This window comes from Vicugna pacos, chromosome 32, assembly GCF_048564905.1.
Source record: "Vicugna pacos chromosome 32, VicPac4, whole genome shotgun sequence".
In the NCBI taxonomy this organism is placed as follows: Eukaryota; Metazoa; Chordata; class Mammalia; order Artiodactyla; family Camelidae; genus Vicugna; species Vicugna pacos.
Window position 1 is genome coordinate 1,587,012 of NC_133018.1, and position 12,883 is coordinate 1,599,894.

A 12,883-nucleotide genomic window follows, 5' to 3' on the forward strand; every position below is an offset into this window, starting at 1 on the left:
GAACCATCCTGTGCAGAGGGCCCCTGCCCTGTACTATCCCTCTGGTCGCTCACATCCAGCCTTCAGCCTGGCACCCTCAGAGCTGGCCAGCCTCACTTCACGCCTCCCTCCCCACAGCCCTGGGTCTTGATTTGGGGATTGTGGAGAGCAAGAGGAAGGAAGGCTGCCTCCCAACCTTGCACAGCCAGGGAGCGTCCAGGTCCCCTGCCCCGAGGCCACACCTGAAAAGAACTCTGGAGCAGGGAGGCCAGCACACGGGGGCTGGGTGCTTCTGAAAACAGGGCATCCTCTCTAGGGGAGTCTTGGGACGGCCAGATGACACTGGCCTCACAATGAACCCTTTATTCGGGATAGATTGAAGGTGCCTTGGAATACGGAATTACAAGTGACGACATCTTCTGGCTGAAGGAATCCCCAGGAAGAACGTAAGGCCCAAGGCGAGCCTGCTCCCCCCGCCCCTGCGCCACATCTGGCAGTTCAGACGCTCTGGTGCCCCCCTTAGTGTGTTCTTTCCCGTCCCCAAAGGAAAGACATTGTGCCCATGCGGGGGCCGACACACTCTCCCATGACTGTTTGGAAGTGGTGGCACCTGAGTCACAAGGGAATGGCCGCTATTGTCTGGGGCACTGGTTTCAGCAGGTTCCCAAGGGCCCCGGGGTTCCAGTGGGTCCTCAGGACCCTCAGGGCGAGCAGGCCCTCCTCCAGTCCTGGCCAAACAGCTCCCCTTCACCTGTGTCCCCTTGGCCTCCCTGAATTCAGCAAAGGCTCCAAGGGCCTCAGAGCCCAGAGCACAGCAGGGGAAGCGAGGCCTGCAGTGTGACCAGGTGCAGGCTCCCTGAGCCTGGGAAGTGCAGTGTGGAGCACCTGGGTCCAGGGACTGATGGGACCTCGTGCGCGCAGGGACCAGGGAGGCCACCAGAGGGCGGCAGAGGCTCAGCCATCAGCGCTGGGCGGCTGGGGACCTGCTATCCAAAGAAAGGCAAAGGGTGTGCCTGGTGGGCAGGCATGTGTGGGTGTGAATGTGCACGTGTCAGCATGTGTGAGACCACTGTGCACATGCATGTGTGCACGTGAGTGTGTCAATGTGCTGCATGTGTGTGTGAGTGTGTTTGTGTGCACCTGCTGTGTTCATGTTCTCCACTTCCTTTGTTCAGGGCTGGGCGTGGCTCTCAGAGGGGGTGTGACTTCCCACCATTCACAACTGTCTCAGTCCTCTCTTGCCGGGGTCACAAACACTGCAGTGAAACCTGCGGTGCACATCTGGTGCCGTCTAAGTGCTTCTTACGTGTCGTGTGTGCAGGTCCGGGGTGTGTCCGTGGGCGGGGGACCCTGGTCCTGGGGTGGGTGGCGTGCCCTGCTGGTGGCTGCTTTCCTTCCTGACATGGCCTCAGCTTCTCTGGCTTCTCTGTGAGGTGCAAAGAGACAGGGCCTCTCCTGCTCCCTGGGGAGGGGCGGGCAGGTCACTCGACCCTAACCCTAACCTAGCGCCCCAGGCAAGCTCCCGTCTACCAGCTCCCCCGGGGCTCCAGGCCGAGGTTGGTTTTTAATTTGTGTGACATCACGCTGCCACTTTTTTTCTTTGTGCTGTAGTGTCTGGGTTATTTGTTCTTTTATCTTTGTCCTGTACGGTAAACATGGCCTGGTTTCATCTGTGATTGCTGTTATCAGTTGTGTATTTATTGGCCACTTAAAATTGAGTGTATGTCTGAGTGTGAGAGTGTGTGAGTGAGAGTGTGAGAGTGTGTGTGAGGGTGAGGGTGTGTCTGGGCATGAGCGGGTGCAGGGGCATCACCGTCCTGGTCCTTGGCTGGCTCTGTGGTCTCTCTCATCTCCCAGGCTCCCTGATTCCTCTCATCTCTTCTGTAGGTGGCTGTCGGGGCTGAGAATTGCTGTCACTGCAGCAGATTGTCTCGGCTTGTCATGTCTTTACCTCGTGCACATGCCGGTGTTTTGTTTTTCTCAGTGTAGCTCAGGCTCTGTTTACACTTGGTGGCTGTTAGATTTATTGCGTGTTCAGCGAGGGCCTTTCCACCCTCAAGTTTTCGATGAAAGGCCTGGATTTCCTGTGGGTCCTACAGTTGAATTTTCCTTTGGGCCTGGGGGGGGGTCCCCGCGCACTGACCACTGGCCCCTCCAGCCAGCCTGGGAAGCTCGTCCGAGCATTGCCCGTCCTGCTCCAGCCCTGACGGATCGCAGGTGCCTGGCACGGCCTTCAGACCCGCATTGCTGTCTTCACGTTGAGTTCTCTGGGTGAGGGAGGTGCTCTGCCAGCCCTGCATGGTGCTCTCTGGAGACCTGGTGGTCACACGGCCTTGACTGTGCAGCCGCCCGCAGCCTGGCTCCCTGCCCAGTGCTGTGGTCACCTCTGCCCATCACCGAAAGTCAGCATCTTCTGAATCCCAGTCTGTTGTTAAATTAGGTCCTGTGTGTTTTGTTGTTTTCTTTTATTTGCTATTTTCTCATTGCATTTTAAAAGCATCTCCAGCCCCAAGAGGGGCCGATGTCTGGGGTCTCTCCCCGCCTGCTGCTCACCGGAGGCTGGGTGCACAGAGGGGCAGCCTGGGGCTGCGGACGGAGGCGGGCTCATGGTGACCCTGTGCTGGGGCAGCGGCCCGCGTGGCCAGGAGGACACAGCCCCAGATATTTGGGTCAGGAAAGAAACAGCAGTGTTTATTTTCTCCAGGGAAAAAAAAAACGTTTGGAAGATTTTTTTTTAAGCTCTTTCGTTTAAAAGGAATCTAGGTATGTTATTGTTTAAGAAAAAAAGTGTTTGCAATGTATCAGTCACCCGTTTCGTTCTGAGCATGATTTATGTGAGGAAATGGTTTTTTTAAAAATTAAGCTGGAGATATATCCCTGTACGATGCTTCTGTGAAATGCAGCTTTTGTGCAGAGCTGTGAATGCAAGTTGTAACAGTGTGATACGGAGTCAGTGTTTACTCGTTACATTCCTCCGCGCAGTCAAAATAAGCCCGAGGGTCTACAGTAGCATTTCTGTATTTTATCAGCTTGGGCTGGGCTAAGGGGGGCCTCAGCTCACACTCCGAGGGGCTGTTTCTGCCAGATTTATTTGCCATATAAATATTCCCTGTGTTTATTTTAACTCGCCTTTAAAATGGAGCTGAAATTAATATGGACCCGAGGGCTGCCCCCGGGCCTGGAGGCCTCCTGAAGTGGTGGACGTCTCTGCTCTGCCATCCAGGAGGCCCTGCAGCAGTGCCGCCTTCCCCGTGGTGTCTCCGAGGGCCACCTCCGCAGTGAGGCCTTCTGGGCCTGGACTGCCTGGGGGGACTTGGATGCCCTGGTGCCTGCCTCCTGCCACTGTTCGGTGCCCTGACGGTGGGGAGTGGATGCCCTCGGCCCCTCTGTGTCTGGACGTCAGCTCTCTGCAGAGCGGGGCCCTGAGTGGGCGGTTTGGGCTTCTCTGCAGCAGAGAGGGCTAGAGACTCCTAATCCTCAGGCCCAAGGGCGACTGGGTCATCACTTCCAGATAAGAACCAGGGCCCTGCTGCCCAACTGCCCACTCGGTCCCCTTGAGGATCTGCCCAGCCTGCTCTCCAGCCCAGGACTGTCCACCCTCCCACAGCCACTCCCTGGCCTGGCCCCCACCCTGGGCCCAAGGGCTCTGTGCAGCGGGGCGAGGCTTTGTGGCAGAGCTGCTGTCAGTGGTGGTCAGCTGGCCATTCAGTCCAGAGACTGGCCAGGTCCTCCTCCTGAGCACACAGGGGAAGACCCATGGCCATTTATTTAGGGAAGCTCACTGCTACTGAAGTTTTTCACTTGTTTTTTAACCTGCGTGTTTGTTCGTGTGACATCCTGTGACCAGCCACCTGCCTGGGCCACAGTTCATCCTGTTGAGCCTGGCTAACCACCTCTCTGGCCAAGGGAGACACTGCCTTGGGGCAGGTGGGCCCAGCATCAGGCACTGAGGAGTGGGGATGCTGCTGGCGAATCCCGATCAGGGAGGCCCCCTACCCACTCCCGCTGCCTCGCTGGGGCACCCAAGCCCCACAGTTCCATGGGCATTTCCTGTGCTGGCAGGACAGCCCCGGGGCCAGGTGCCCTGTGAGGCCCTCGCCTTGCGTGGGTGTCCCCTCAAGATGTGTCCTCTTGCTGGGATGACTGACCCCTTGAGGGGAGCGTCCCCTTGGGGAGCGGGTTGGGGCCATCTGACCGAGAGGCAGGAGGAGCACTGGTTCAGCTGTGCTCCGTGGGCCTGAGGAGGGGCTTTGTTCCTGCTTTCTCCCTGATTCGGGCTTCAGGGAGACAGCCAGCCCTGTGATTAGGCTAATCCCATGGCACTTATACCTTCGAGTCAGTGTTTTCGGCACCAGAGGGACAGAGGGGCTGCCCCAAACACGCACAGAGCCGAGCAGGGCTCTGGGGTGCAGGTGGAGGCCCCCATGTGAGCTGATGCCCTGTCCTGGGTCTCCTGCTGTGGCGTGAGGCTGGGTGCCTGGCCCTCAGAGGCCCCCTTGGCCCAGCCCCCAGGCCCGCCTGGGGCCAGCAGGGCCTGCCGTGGTCACTGTGCCTCGGCACCAGGCTCAGCTCCCCGGTTCCCAGTCCCCAACTAGGCTGAGGTCTCCCCCGTGGCCAGCGAAGCGCACCTGCAGCTTCAGACCTGCCAGTAAAGATGCAGCATCCGCCTTCCCCCACCGCCCAGGTGCCGGCAGCTGCCTCCCTTTCTGCTGTACTGTTTTTCCCTAGTCCATCTGAAGGGAGTTCTCTGGCTGAGACCTCGGATCCCACATTTTTCAAAGAATAATTCTTATTTGTAAAGTGGGGTCAAGGGTGGAGTGAAAACCAACACTGTTGACAGTACTTCCTCACGGAGGCAAGAAGCTCCAGGTGACCCTCGGAGCCAGTGAACACCTGCCCCTGTGAGGGTACAGCCGCACATGCTCAGTCAAGGACGCCACTGAGGCCTGGCCTGACTGGCGCCTGCCTCCTCCAGAGTGTGCCTCTGTCAGTGACTAGGCGTGGACTAGGTGGCCGGGAGTGGGGGCGCTGCGACCTTGAGGGGGGAGGCCCAGGCGCTGGGAGGGGGGCTCCATAGAGGAGACAGGGATCGTCCCCTGCCCACCCCGCCCCCGCACCCTGCCTCCCTGTTCTTCCCCCCTGTACTCACAGTGCAGGGCACAGGGAGGGGCTGGGGCTATGGAAACAAAACACTTTTGCCAAATTTGGGAAACCACATTGCCTGGAGCTGGGCTTTAAGCTGCAGGTTGCAACCAGCCACTCCCTAAGAGGCAGGAAGGCTCAGGGACCAGCGGGGACAGCCCAGGGATGGACAGAGGGCTCCCCTGGTGCCTGCACAGCACGGCCAGCCCGGAGGCAGCTGCCCAGGCCGTGGCCACCCTGAGCAGGAGCACAGGGCACTGCGTGTTCCACACGGATGCTCTCAACGAGTTCCTGCGTTGGGTTGGGACGTTCAAAGCTGCTCAAGCCTGTTTACATTTAAGTCTTGCATTTGACCAACTTGTAGTTTTGTGTCTTAAAGAAAGGCTTGTACCGTCCCCGTGAGACTGAGGAAGGGCAGGGTTTATAAAACTTGAGAGAGCACCCGGGCACAAACGTGTGTGCACGTCCTCTTTGCTCCTGAGGCCAGGCTCACCCCCGTCACCCCACACGGGACAACAGCGCAGCCCTGTCCCCAGCTCCCCAGAGGAAGCCATCCCTGGGATATGCCGCCTTTTGAAATGGAATTATATCATTAGTACCTGCCGGGATCAGAGCTGACATCTGCTTATCCATTCTTACATCACCTCCTCTTGTTCAAAGGCTGAGGGGTGATCTGACAAGCCCACCCACATGCTGCCGGGGCTAGGAGTCTCCACTCCTAGCTCAGTTTTGTGTACGTGTGTGCATGTGTGTGTGGGCACGTGTGTGCGTGCATGTGTGTATGGGGGGCACGTGTGCATGTGTGCGTGTGTGCAGGTGAACAACAGGAGAGGATCAGTGGGGTCCCAGTGTCCTGTGTCCCACCGCCCCCCAGGTGCCCTTGCTCCGGGAGCAGACCCTCCTGGCCTCAGGCCTGTGGATGCTGGGGCTGGATGGGCAGGTGAAGCCTGGCCTCTGTGGTCCGAGAGCGTTCCATCCATGGACAGTGCTTCACAGAACCCTCCCCAGATCTGGCGCCTCCTGTTTCCAGGGTGACTGCAGGAGGTCCGGAGAGAGCCAAGGCAGAATGTAGACCTTACCTTGGGGCAGAAGGGCTCTGCTGGCTAGGTCCATGTTGGTCCCACCTCCAGGCCCTTCCCCAGGACGTGCTGTTTTGTCACCAGCCACTCACTCCTTCACCACCAGGCAATTTCCCGACTCAGTGGTTCTGTGTATCATTCACAGCTGGAGCTCTGGGAAGTGGGTTTTGTACCCTGGGACGACCTGTTTGAACAGTTAGCCTTGGTGACTCAGTGGCAGTGACGCGTCCGCTGACAGCTGGCCTGCATGATACTCGGGGCCGCCCCCTTGGAGCCCCACTTGGGGTGGCTGCTTGCATTCATGGTGGCCACGTGTGGGACTCACTTCTCTCTCTGTCCATCCCGCTAACAGGTTGGTGGTCGGAGCCAGCTGTATCCTTTGCTGTGTGTAGGTCTGCTGTCCTTGCCGTCCTTAGAGTAGAAGCTCCAGTCCGGGCCCCTCCCCTGCACTCCCTCCCGTCGGGACGGGTGCTCTGCCGCCCGGAACCAGACACTTAGCGGCCACTCAGGGTGGATGACCTGTGCTCAGGAGACAATTTGAGACTGACCTTTGAGGCCAGGGCTTCCTGGAGGCTTTTCCTGAGCGACTCACTCACTGACCGGGCAGCTGGACACAGCATGAGGCTAGTGGTCCTCCTTGGAGACTGGCCCCCCCACGCCCTATCCTTCTGAGGGAGCAGGAACCCCAGGGATGGTGGAAAGGGGGCCTTGGGAGGGGCGGGGCGGGAGAGAGCACTTCCAGCAGGAGATGAAGGCACTGGCCTACTGGCCGAGGTCCAGGTGCCATCTCCTGCCCTTCACCACGCTGCCCCTTGGTTAATCTCCAGGAGTCTGGACAGATGCCCCATGGAGGCAGAAGCCCCCTGGCCCGTGGGTGCTGGAGGGAGCCCCGCTCCCCTGGACGTGCTTTTGAGAGATGGGGATGGGGGTTTCTGCAGGGGCATTGGAGCCTCCTATGGACTGCTGGGGCTGGTGGGCTGTAGGCTGCTGGGGGGCACCGGGGGTCTTGCCACCTGGCCCTTAGTGTCATGCTCCGTTAGTGATCCTTAGCCCGCTCCGGCAGACGTAGCGCTGGAGTGTGCTGGCTTCCTCACCGGGCTCGGCCTGGACACCACCGTCATGATGCGCAGTGTCCCGCTCCGGACTTTTGACCAGGTAGCGCTGGGTGGGTGTGGGCCCCACCCCACTGTCCTCTTGAGGGGGCTGTGTGTCCCCAGCCCCAGGCTCAGGCACGTGCAGGTATGGGCTGGGAGCCAGGTCTCAGCCTTTAGAAACCAGCCCTTGAGTTAAATGAGGAGGTTGCTGGCGAAATATAAGACACCCGCCAGCATGTGACAGTGAGGGTCAGCATGTGCGTGGAGTGCTTGGCAGGAACCAGAGGGACACGGTGGGCATGCTGGCCAGCTCCTGGGCTGTGAGGTTAGGCCACCTCTTCCTGTCATTCCCACAGTTAGTGGCCAGCATGTGTGGGTGGAAGTGCGGTCCTGGCTCTTTGCTGAGCCCCTCTGGGGTCTGAGGGGTGCCAGTCTCCAAGACGTTCTCCCAGCTTGGCCCTCAGCTCCACAGAGAGCAAGGATGGGCCCCTGAGGGGGGGCCCTGTGGGAAGCCACCAAGCAGGAGGCATGGGGGCCCCAAACCTCCTCCTCTGGACAGGCTCACATTGGGCCCCTGCCTTTTAGAGTGGCAGGGTCAGGTCCTCTCCCCAGGCCTCCGCAGGGACACTCACCGCCGCCTGGTCCTCACAGCGCATCCTCTTGTGCTTTGCAGCAAATGGCTTCCTTGGTCACAAATCACATGGCATCTCATGGCACCCGGTTCCTGAGGGGCTGCATCCCCTTGAAAGTGGAGAGGCTCTCAGACGGCCAGCTCCAGGTCACCTGGGTGGACCTCGCCTCTGACAGGAAGGACACAGGCACCTTTGACACCGTCCTGTGGGCCGTAGGTAAGGGTGTGCAGAATCATGTGCTCGTGCGTGCACACAGAGCCAGGCGCGAGGAGACGTGTGCTCATGCGCGCTGGAGAAGCGGGCGGTGCCTTCCCGCTCCCCCCACCCCGCGCCCCCGCCCTGCTGGCTCCCAGGGAGGCCGCCGCCACACTGCACCTCCCAGGCCTCCCAAAGGCCGGCGGGGATGGCACTGACCAGCCTCGCTCCTCGCATGATCCAAGCACACTCTGCTCTCCTGCTCTTTCTCCGCACTCTGCGACTTGTTCTGGAAATGAAATTGTAGACGGTCTGAAGCAGGCAGCTGGGTTGTCGTTTGGGAGACTGTTAGTCCTCTCCGCCACGTTCAGTGATAGGTGGTTTATTGAGGCCTTGCAGGAAGACCCCTTACATTTCCTATTAGCTTTAAATCTTGATATATAGGTGTGCTCTTCAGTAAATGAGACTTGTTTTCTGCTTTAGTTTCAAGGTAGCTGTTTAAACATGCAAAGGGTAAGATCTTTTACTTGTTTACTGTTGTGATAGCACGTGAGTAACATCACATCTCCTGTCTTAACCATTTTTAAGTGCACAGTTCAGTGACACTAAATCCATCCACACACCACCATCTGTCCGCCTCCAGGACTTTTCATCTTCTCAGCTGAAGATGGAACTCCGTCCTGCCCCACCAGCCCCCGGCCCCCACCCTCCTGCTTTCTGCCTCTGAATCTGGTGACTTTGAGGGGCCTTGTGTAAGTGGGATCCCACGGTATTTCCCTTTTCGTGTCCGACTCATTCCACTTGTCGTATGTCCTGAAGGTCATCTGTGTCGCGGCCTGGGTCAGAACGTCCCTGATAAGGTGGGAAATGCTGTAGGCAGCGTGTTTAGCTGACCCGCTCATCTGTTGGTGGACACTTGGGTTCCTGTGGGAGATACTGCTGTGAACGTGGGTGGACACAAGCCAGCTGTTGTCAAAAAGGAAAAGTTATGAGGATTTATGGCTTCTAAGCAGCTTTTTCTTGCTTCTGATACCTCCCTGTGGGTTGCTTTGAGCTCTGCAGGTCATCACGTGCTAACAGGGTATCCTCTCGGCCTTCCCAGACGTCACACTCTGCAGATTTCCCAAGACTGCAGGGGCCCCGGCCTTTCCCAGCCAGATGTGGGCCGGCCACCCCTCACCTTCCGCTCCAAGAGCCATGGGGTCCAGCTTTTTGTGGGGATGAAGGCTGAGCAAGTGTGGCTGGGCCCTCCTCACACCTTGGCTGCTCCCCAAGGAGAAGGGGAAAGCTGATGTTGGGGGGGGCCCTGCCCAGGGCTGGGGAGGGTCAGCCTGGAGGGAACGTGGGCTTTGAGGGCAGGCGCCTGGTCGGGAGCTGGAGGGCAGAGAGCCCAGCCGCTGTGCTGTTGAGAGCTGCTGGGAGGGGCTCCCCGCAAGGAGGGCCTGGGGTTCCTGCTCCTGAGGGGTGTGGAGCGTACCTGCTGGGACACCCACCTGACTTGATACTCAGCCCACAGGGTTGGAGTCTTTTTTCAGAATCTGTCAACTTGCACATGAAGGAACGATCAAGGTCTTCTTTCTCGCAGTGTTTCCAGTCCGCGGTCTGCCTGCGCTGAGCCTGGTCAGCCGTCCCTGACTGGGGGCCAGGCCTGCATCTGTGTGGCCGTCAGAATCCTCGTCCATCCACACCACTCGGGCACGTTTGCCCAGCACTCAGAGGGCCTGTCCTGCTCCGCCCAGCCCAGGTGGGGCTCCCGGGGGGCAGGCGCTTCTGAGGAGCCTCACCGCCGATTCTGAGTTGCTCAAAATGGTTGGAAATCAGAAAACCTGGAGGAGTCAGTGCCTCACTTTTGCAGGGTTGACCTGAGGAACCAGGGTAAGACCGGAGACGCCCTGGAGTGAATTTAGTGCTTCTTGACCAAGATCCACTGAGTCACCAGAGAAAATGTTCTTATCAAATTGTGAAAGTACACTTTAAATGGGCTTATTTTGATGAACATGGTGAAAGACTGAAACTATTCAGGCCCAGAAATGTAAACTGGCTTCTTATTTTGAACCCCATTCTAACCAGCCCCTCTGCATGCCAGCCCTCTCCTCGACCCCCTCTGCCCTTGGACTGAGGTGCAGGCCTGCACCCAGATGCCATCGGCGGAGCCCACGCTGAGGGCTGCGGCTCAGAGGGCGAGGGGCCAGGTCCTCGGAAGGCCTGGGGGTCCTCCCAGCATCCGGACGGCCCCGCTGGGCGACAGGCCAGGCCCCTGGAGCCCTCCCCCACCAGGAGTCCGTTTCGTGTTTTGTGTTTTCAAAAAGAGCAACCCCCAGACGGTCTGCCTGGTGTGATTGATGCTGGGGCTGGAAGCTTCTCACAGTCCTTGGCCTTTGACCTTGCTTCCCGAGGCGGCGCTGCGGTGGCGGGCTTCTGGCACGCCTCCTGGGGCTGTGCGGGCATGTGCTGACTGCCGCTGGCCCCGGCCGGGTTTTGTAAACATTCAGGAGCCACTTCCCAGTTTAACAACTGCGAATGTCTTCTGCCGGTTTACCTGGTAAGCCTTTAACCAAGCATTATTTCTACTTGCAATAAAGGATGATCCAACCCCGGGGGTCGAAATAGACCGCCCTGGGCGGCCCGGCCGGCAAACAGCTCGCCACCCGCGTGTCCGTCCAGCCCGAGCGCTGTCCCACCAGCTGGACTTGACGTGTTAAAACAAAAAGGGAAGGACGCACCTAGTGCCCCGTGGACGGCCCCACACGGACAGCCTGGGCCACAGCGACGAGGCCCATGGATGCAGGCTGAGGAAGTCGGCCCTGCCGCCTGCAAGCCCAGCGCAGCCTTGATCTCCACGTGGTGGATTAAACACATTAGCAGCTAAAGCAGTTAATTGCTGTGCAGGGGGCCCGCTCATTGTTTGTCTGTGAGTCACCCACCCACACCAGGTGTCTCAGATAATAGGCTGGGAACGCGCAGGAGGAGGATTTCCTGTCTGCAGATGTGCGATTGCGGTGCTGAGTGAAGACAGTCAGCCTGCCTGCCGCAGGCTCCAGTTCGCTCATGCAGTTAACCAGTTGTGGCCTGGATGGAGGCTGTGGGGCCGCCGGAGCACGACCGGGAGGTCCCAAGTGGACACCTGTGCGCACGAACTCTTGGCCTGGTGTAGCTTCTGCCTTGTTTTAAAGAACCACGTCTGGGGCCAAAACAGTCAAATCTCCAGCCTCCAGAGAAGGCCCCGCCCCTCTCCTGGGAAGGATGAAGGCTCTGGCACGTCCGTCCCTGCGCCACAGGAGCTCTGCCCATGGTCAGAAGAGCCCAGGTGGCCATGGTGCGTTGTCCAGAGTGCCTGCCTCAGGACAAGGCAGGGGGACGGCCCCTGAAATCGCATCCTCTTCTTCAGGCTTTATCTCAGCGGAGGAGCCGTCACCTGCACGTCCACTGTGAGATCACCTCTGAGCCTCTCACGTAGGGGAAAGGGAGCCAGTGAGACCCCACTTCCCAACTCTATCTGACCGCCATATGGAAGCCCCCACCATAAGCCGGTCCACGCACAGTCCCCATGCATGTGTGCACAGGGGATCACTGCCAGGGAGGCGCGCGGAGCCCAAGGAGAAGGTGATGGAGGCCTGGGGCCCCGCATGACTGCAGCTGGGCCCCTCTCTCTACCTCAGGTGCTCCATGGCTGCCCCTTGGATGTTGGGGGAGGCTGGCAGGCTGAGCCCAGCTGCAGCCTGGTTGGAGGAGCCCCAGGCCAGGGCCACCAGGCCTGTTCTGTGGGGCTGCAGGAAGCCCGTGTGTGGCTGTGCTCCTCTCGGGCGGACCCCAGAGTGGCCTGGCTCTGCCAGGTCTGGGGCCACATGCCCTGTGGGAGGGTCGCCCAGGGTGGGTCCCTGCCCAGCCGCCGTCTAGCCTCCCAGACTCTTGGCCTCCTGGCACCCTCACTGCATCTGTCTGATCACAGCCCACCTTCACCCCCTCACATGCCTGCTGGCACTTAAATCTCCCCCCGTTACCTGGATCACCCTGCTGGTCAGAACGTGTGCCCCAGGGAGGCATGAAATTGGAGGGAATGCCTGTCTTCCGTGACAGGATGAAAGAGGCACCTGAGCAGTACATGTCTGGTCACTCATCCCCTCTTGAAGGATCAGAGCCCAGTGAGGAGCAGGGGCGGCCCTGCCTGCACCTGGAAGCCCCACCAAGGAACCAGCCACCATCCCCACCCCAGGGGCCCACTTGCCCCACCAGGAGAGCCATGCTGCCAATCCTTTGCTGGGTGACGAGTGGGTGACGAGCGTGTCGGATGGCTGCGTGTCACCGTGACACATGGGGTGACGTGACGGGCCCTCCTCAAGTCACCTCGGGGGCTACCTTCACTTGTGCCTAAGCTACAAGGAGGAAGATTAGGAGGTGACCGTGCCCGGTGCCATTTAAGCCCAGCCTGGCCTGAGCTGGCGTTGTCCCTCTAGGCCCCCACCCCGGCACCAGCTATCCCTCTTCCTCTGGGGCTCCGGACCATCCATCCACTTATTCTTTGTATCACTGGCCAGGCTCACGCATTCCCACATACTTCCCAAGTTCACGTACGTAGCACGGAATAAAAAATCCTGTCTTCAAACTGGACTACAGGGGCCATGGAATTCAAGCACACATGACCGTCTCCTCTTACTGCTTTCAAATTCATCTTTATTCTCTTCGGACCTTGGATGTGGTTTGCTGGCATCTGCAAGGTGTGTAGTTACCATGGTTACCACAAGGCACAGGAGGAAACGCTCGA

At 59.2% G+C, this 12,883-nt stretch overlaps 1 protein-coding gene across 6 annotated transcripts in view; it reads left to right on the forward strand.

Annotated features, from left to right (window-relative positions):
- Positions 1–12,883, forward strand: part of TXNRD2 (thioredoxin reductase 2) — a 31,835-nt gene that overhangs the window by 9,160 nt on the left and 9,792 nt on the right. For 5 of the 6 annotated variants that reach the window (XM_072953213.1, XM_072953215.1, XM_072953217.1 and 2 more), the window contains 4 exons: positions 355–425; positions 6,553–6,572; positions 7,264–7,355; positions 7,968–8,142. In XM_072953213.1, coding sequence (XP_072809314.1) covers positions 355–425; positions 6,553–6,572; positions 7,264–7,355; positions 7,968–8,142 — 358 coding nt within the window. Of the gene's footprint in view, positions 1–354; positions 426–6,552; positions 6,573–7,263; positions 7,356–7,967; positions 8,143–9,706; positions 10,527–12,883 lie in introns of those variants that run through there. The other variant, XM_072953218.1, reaches the window with a different exon arrangement.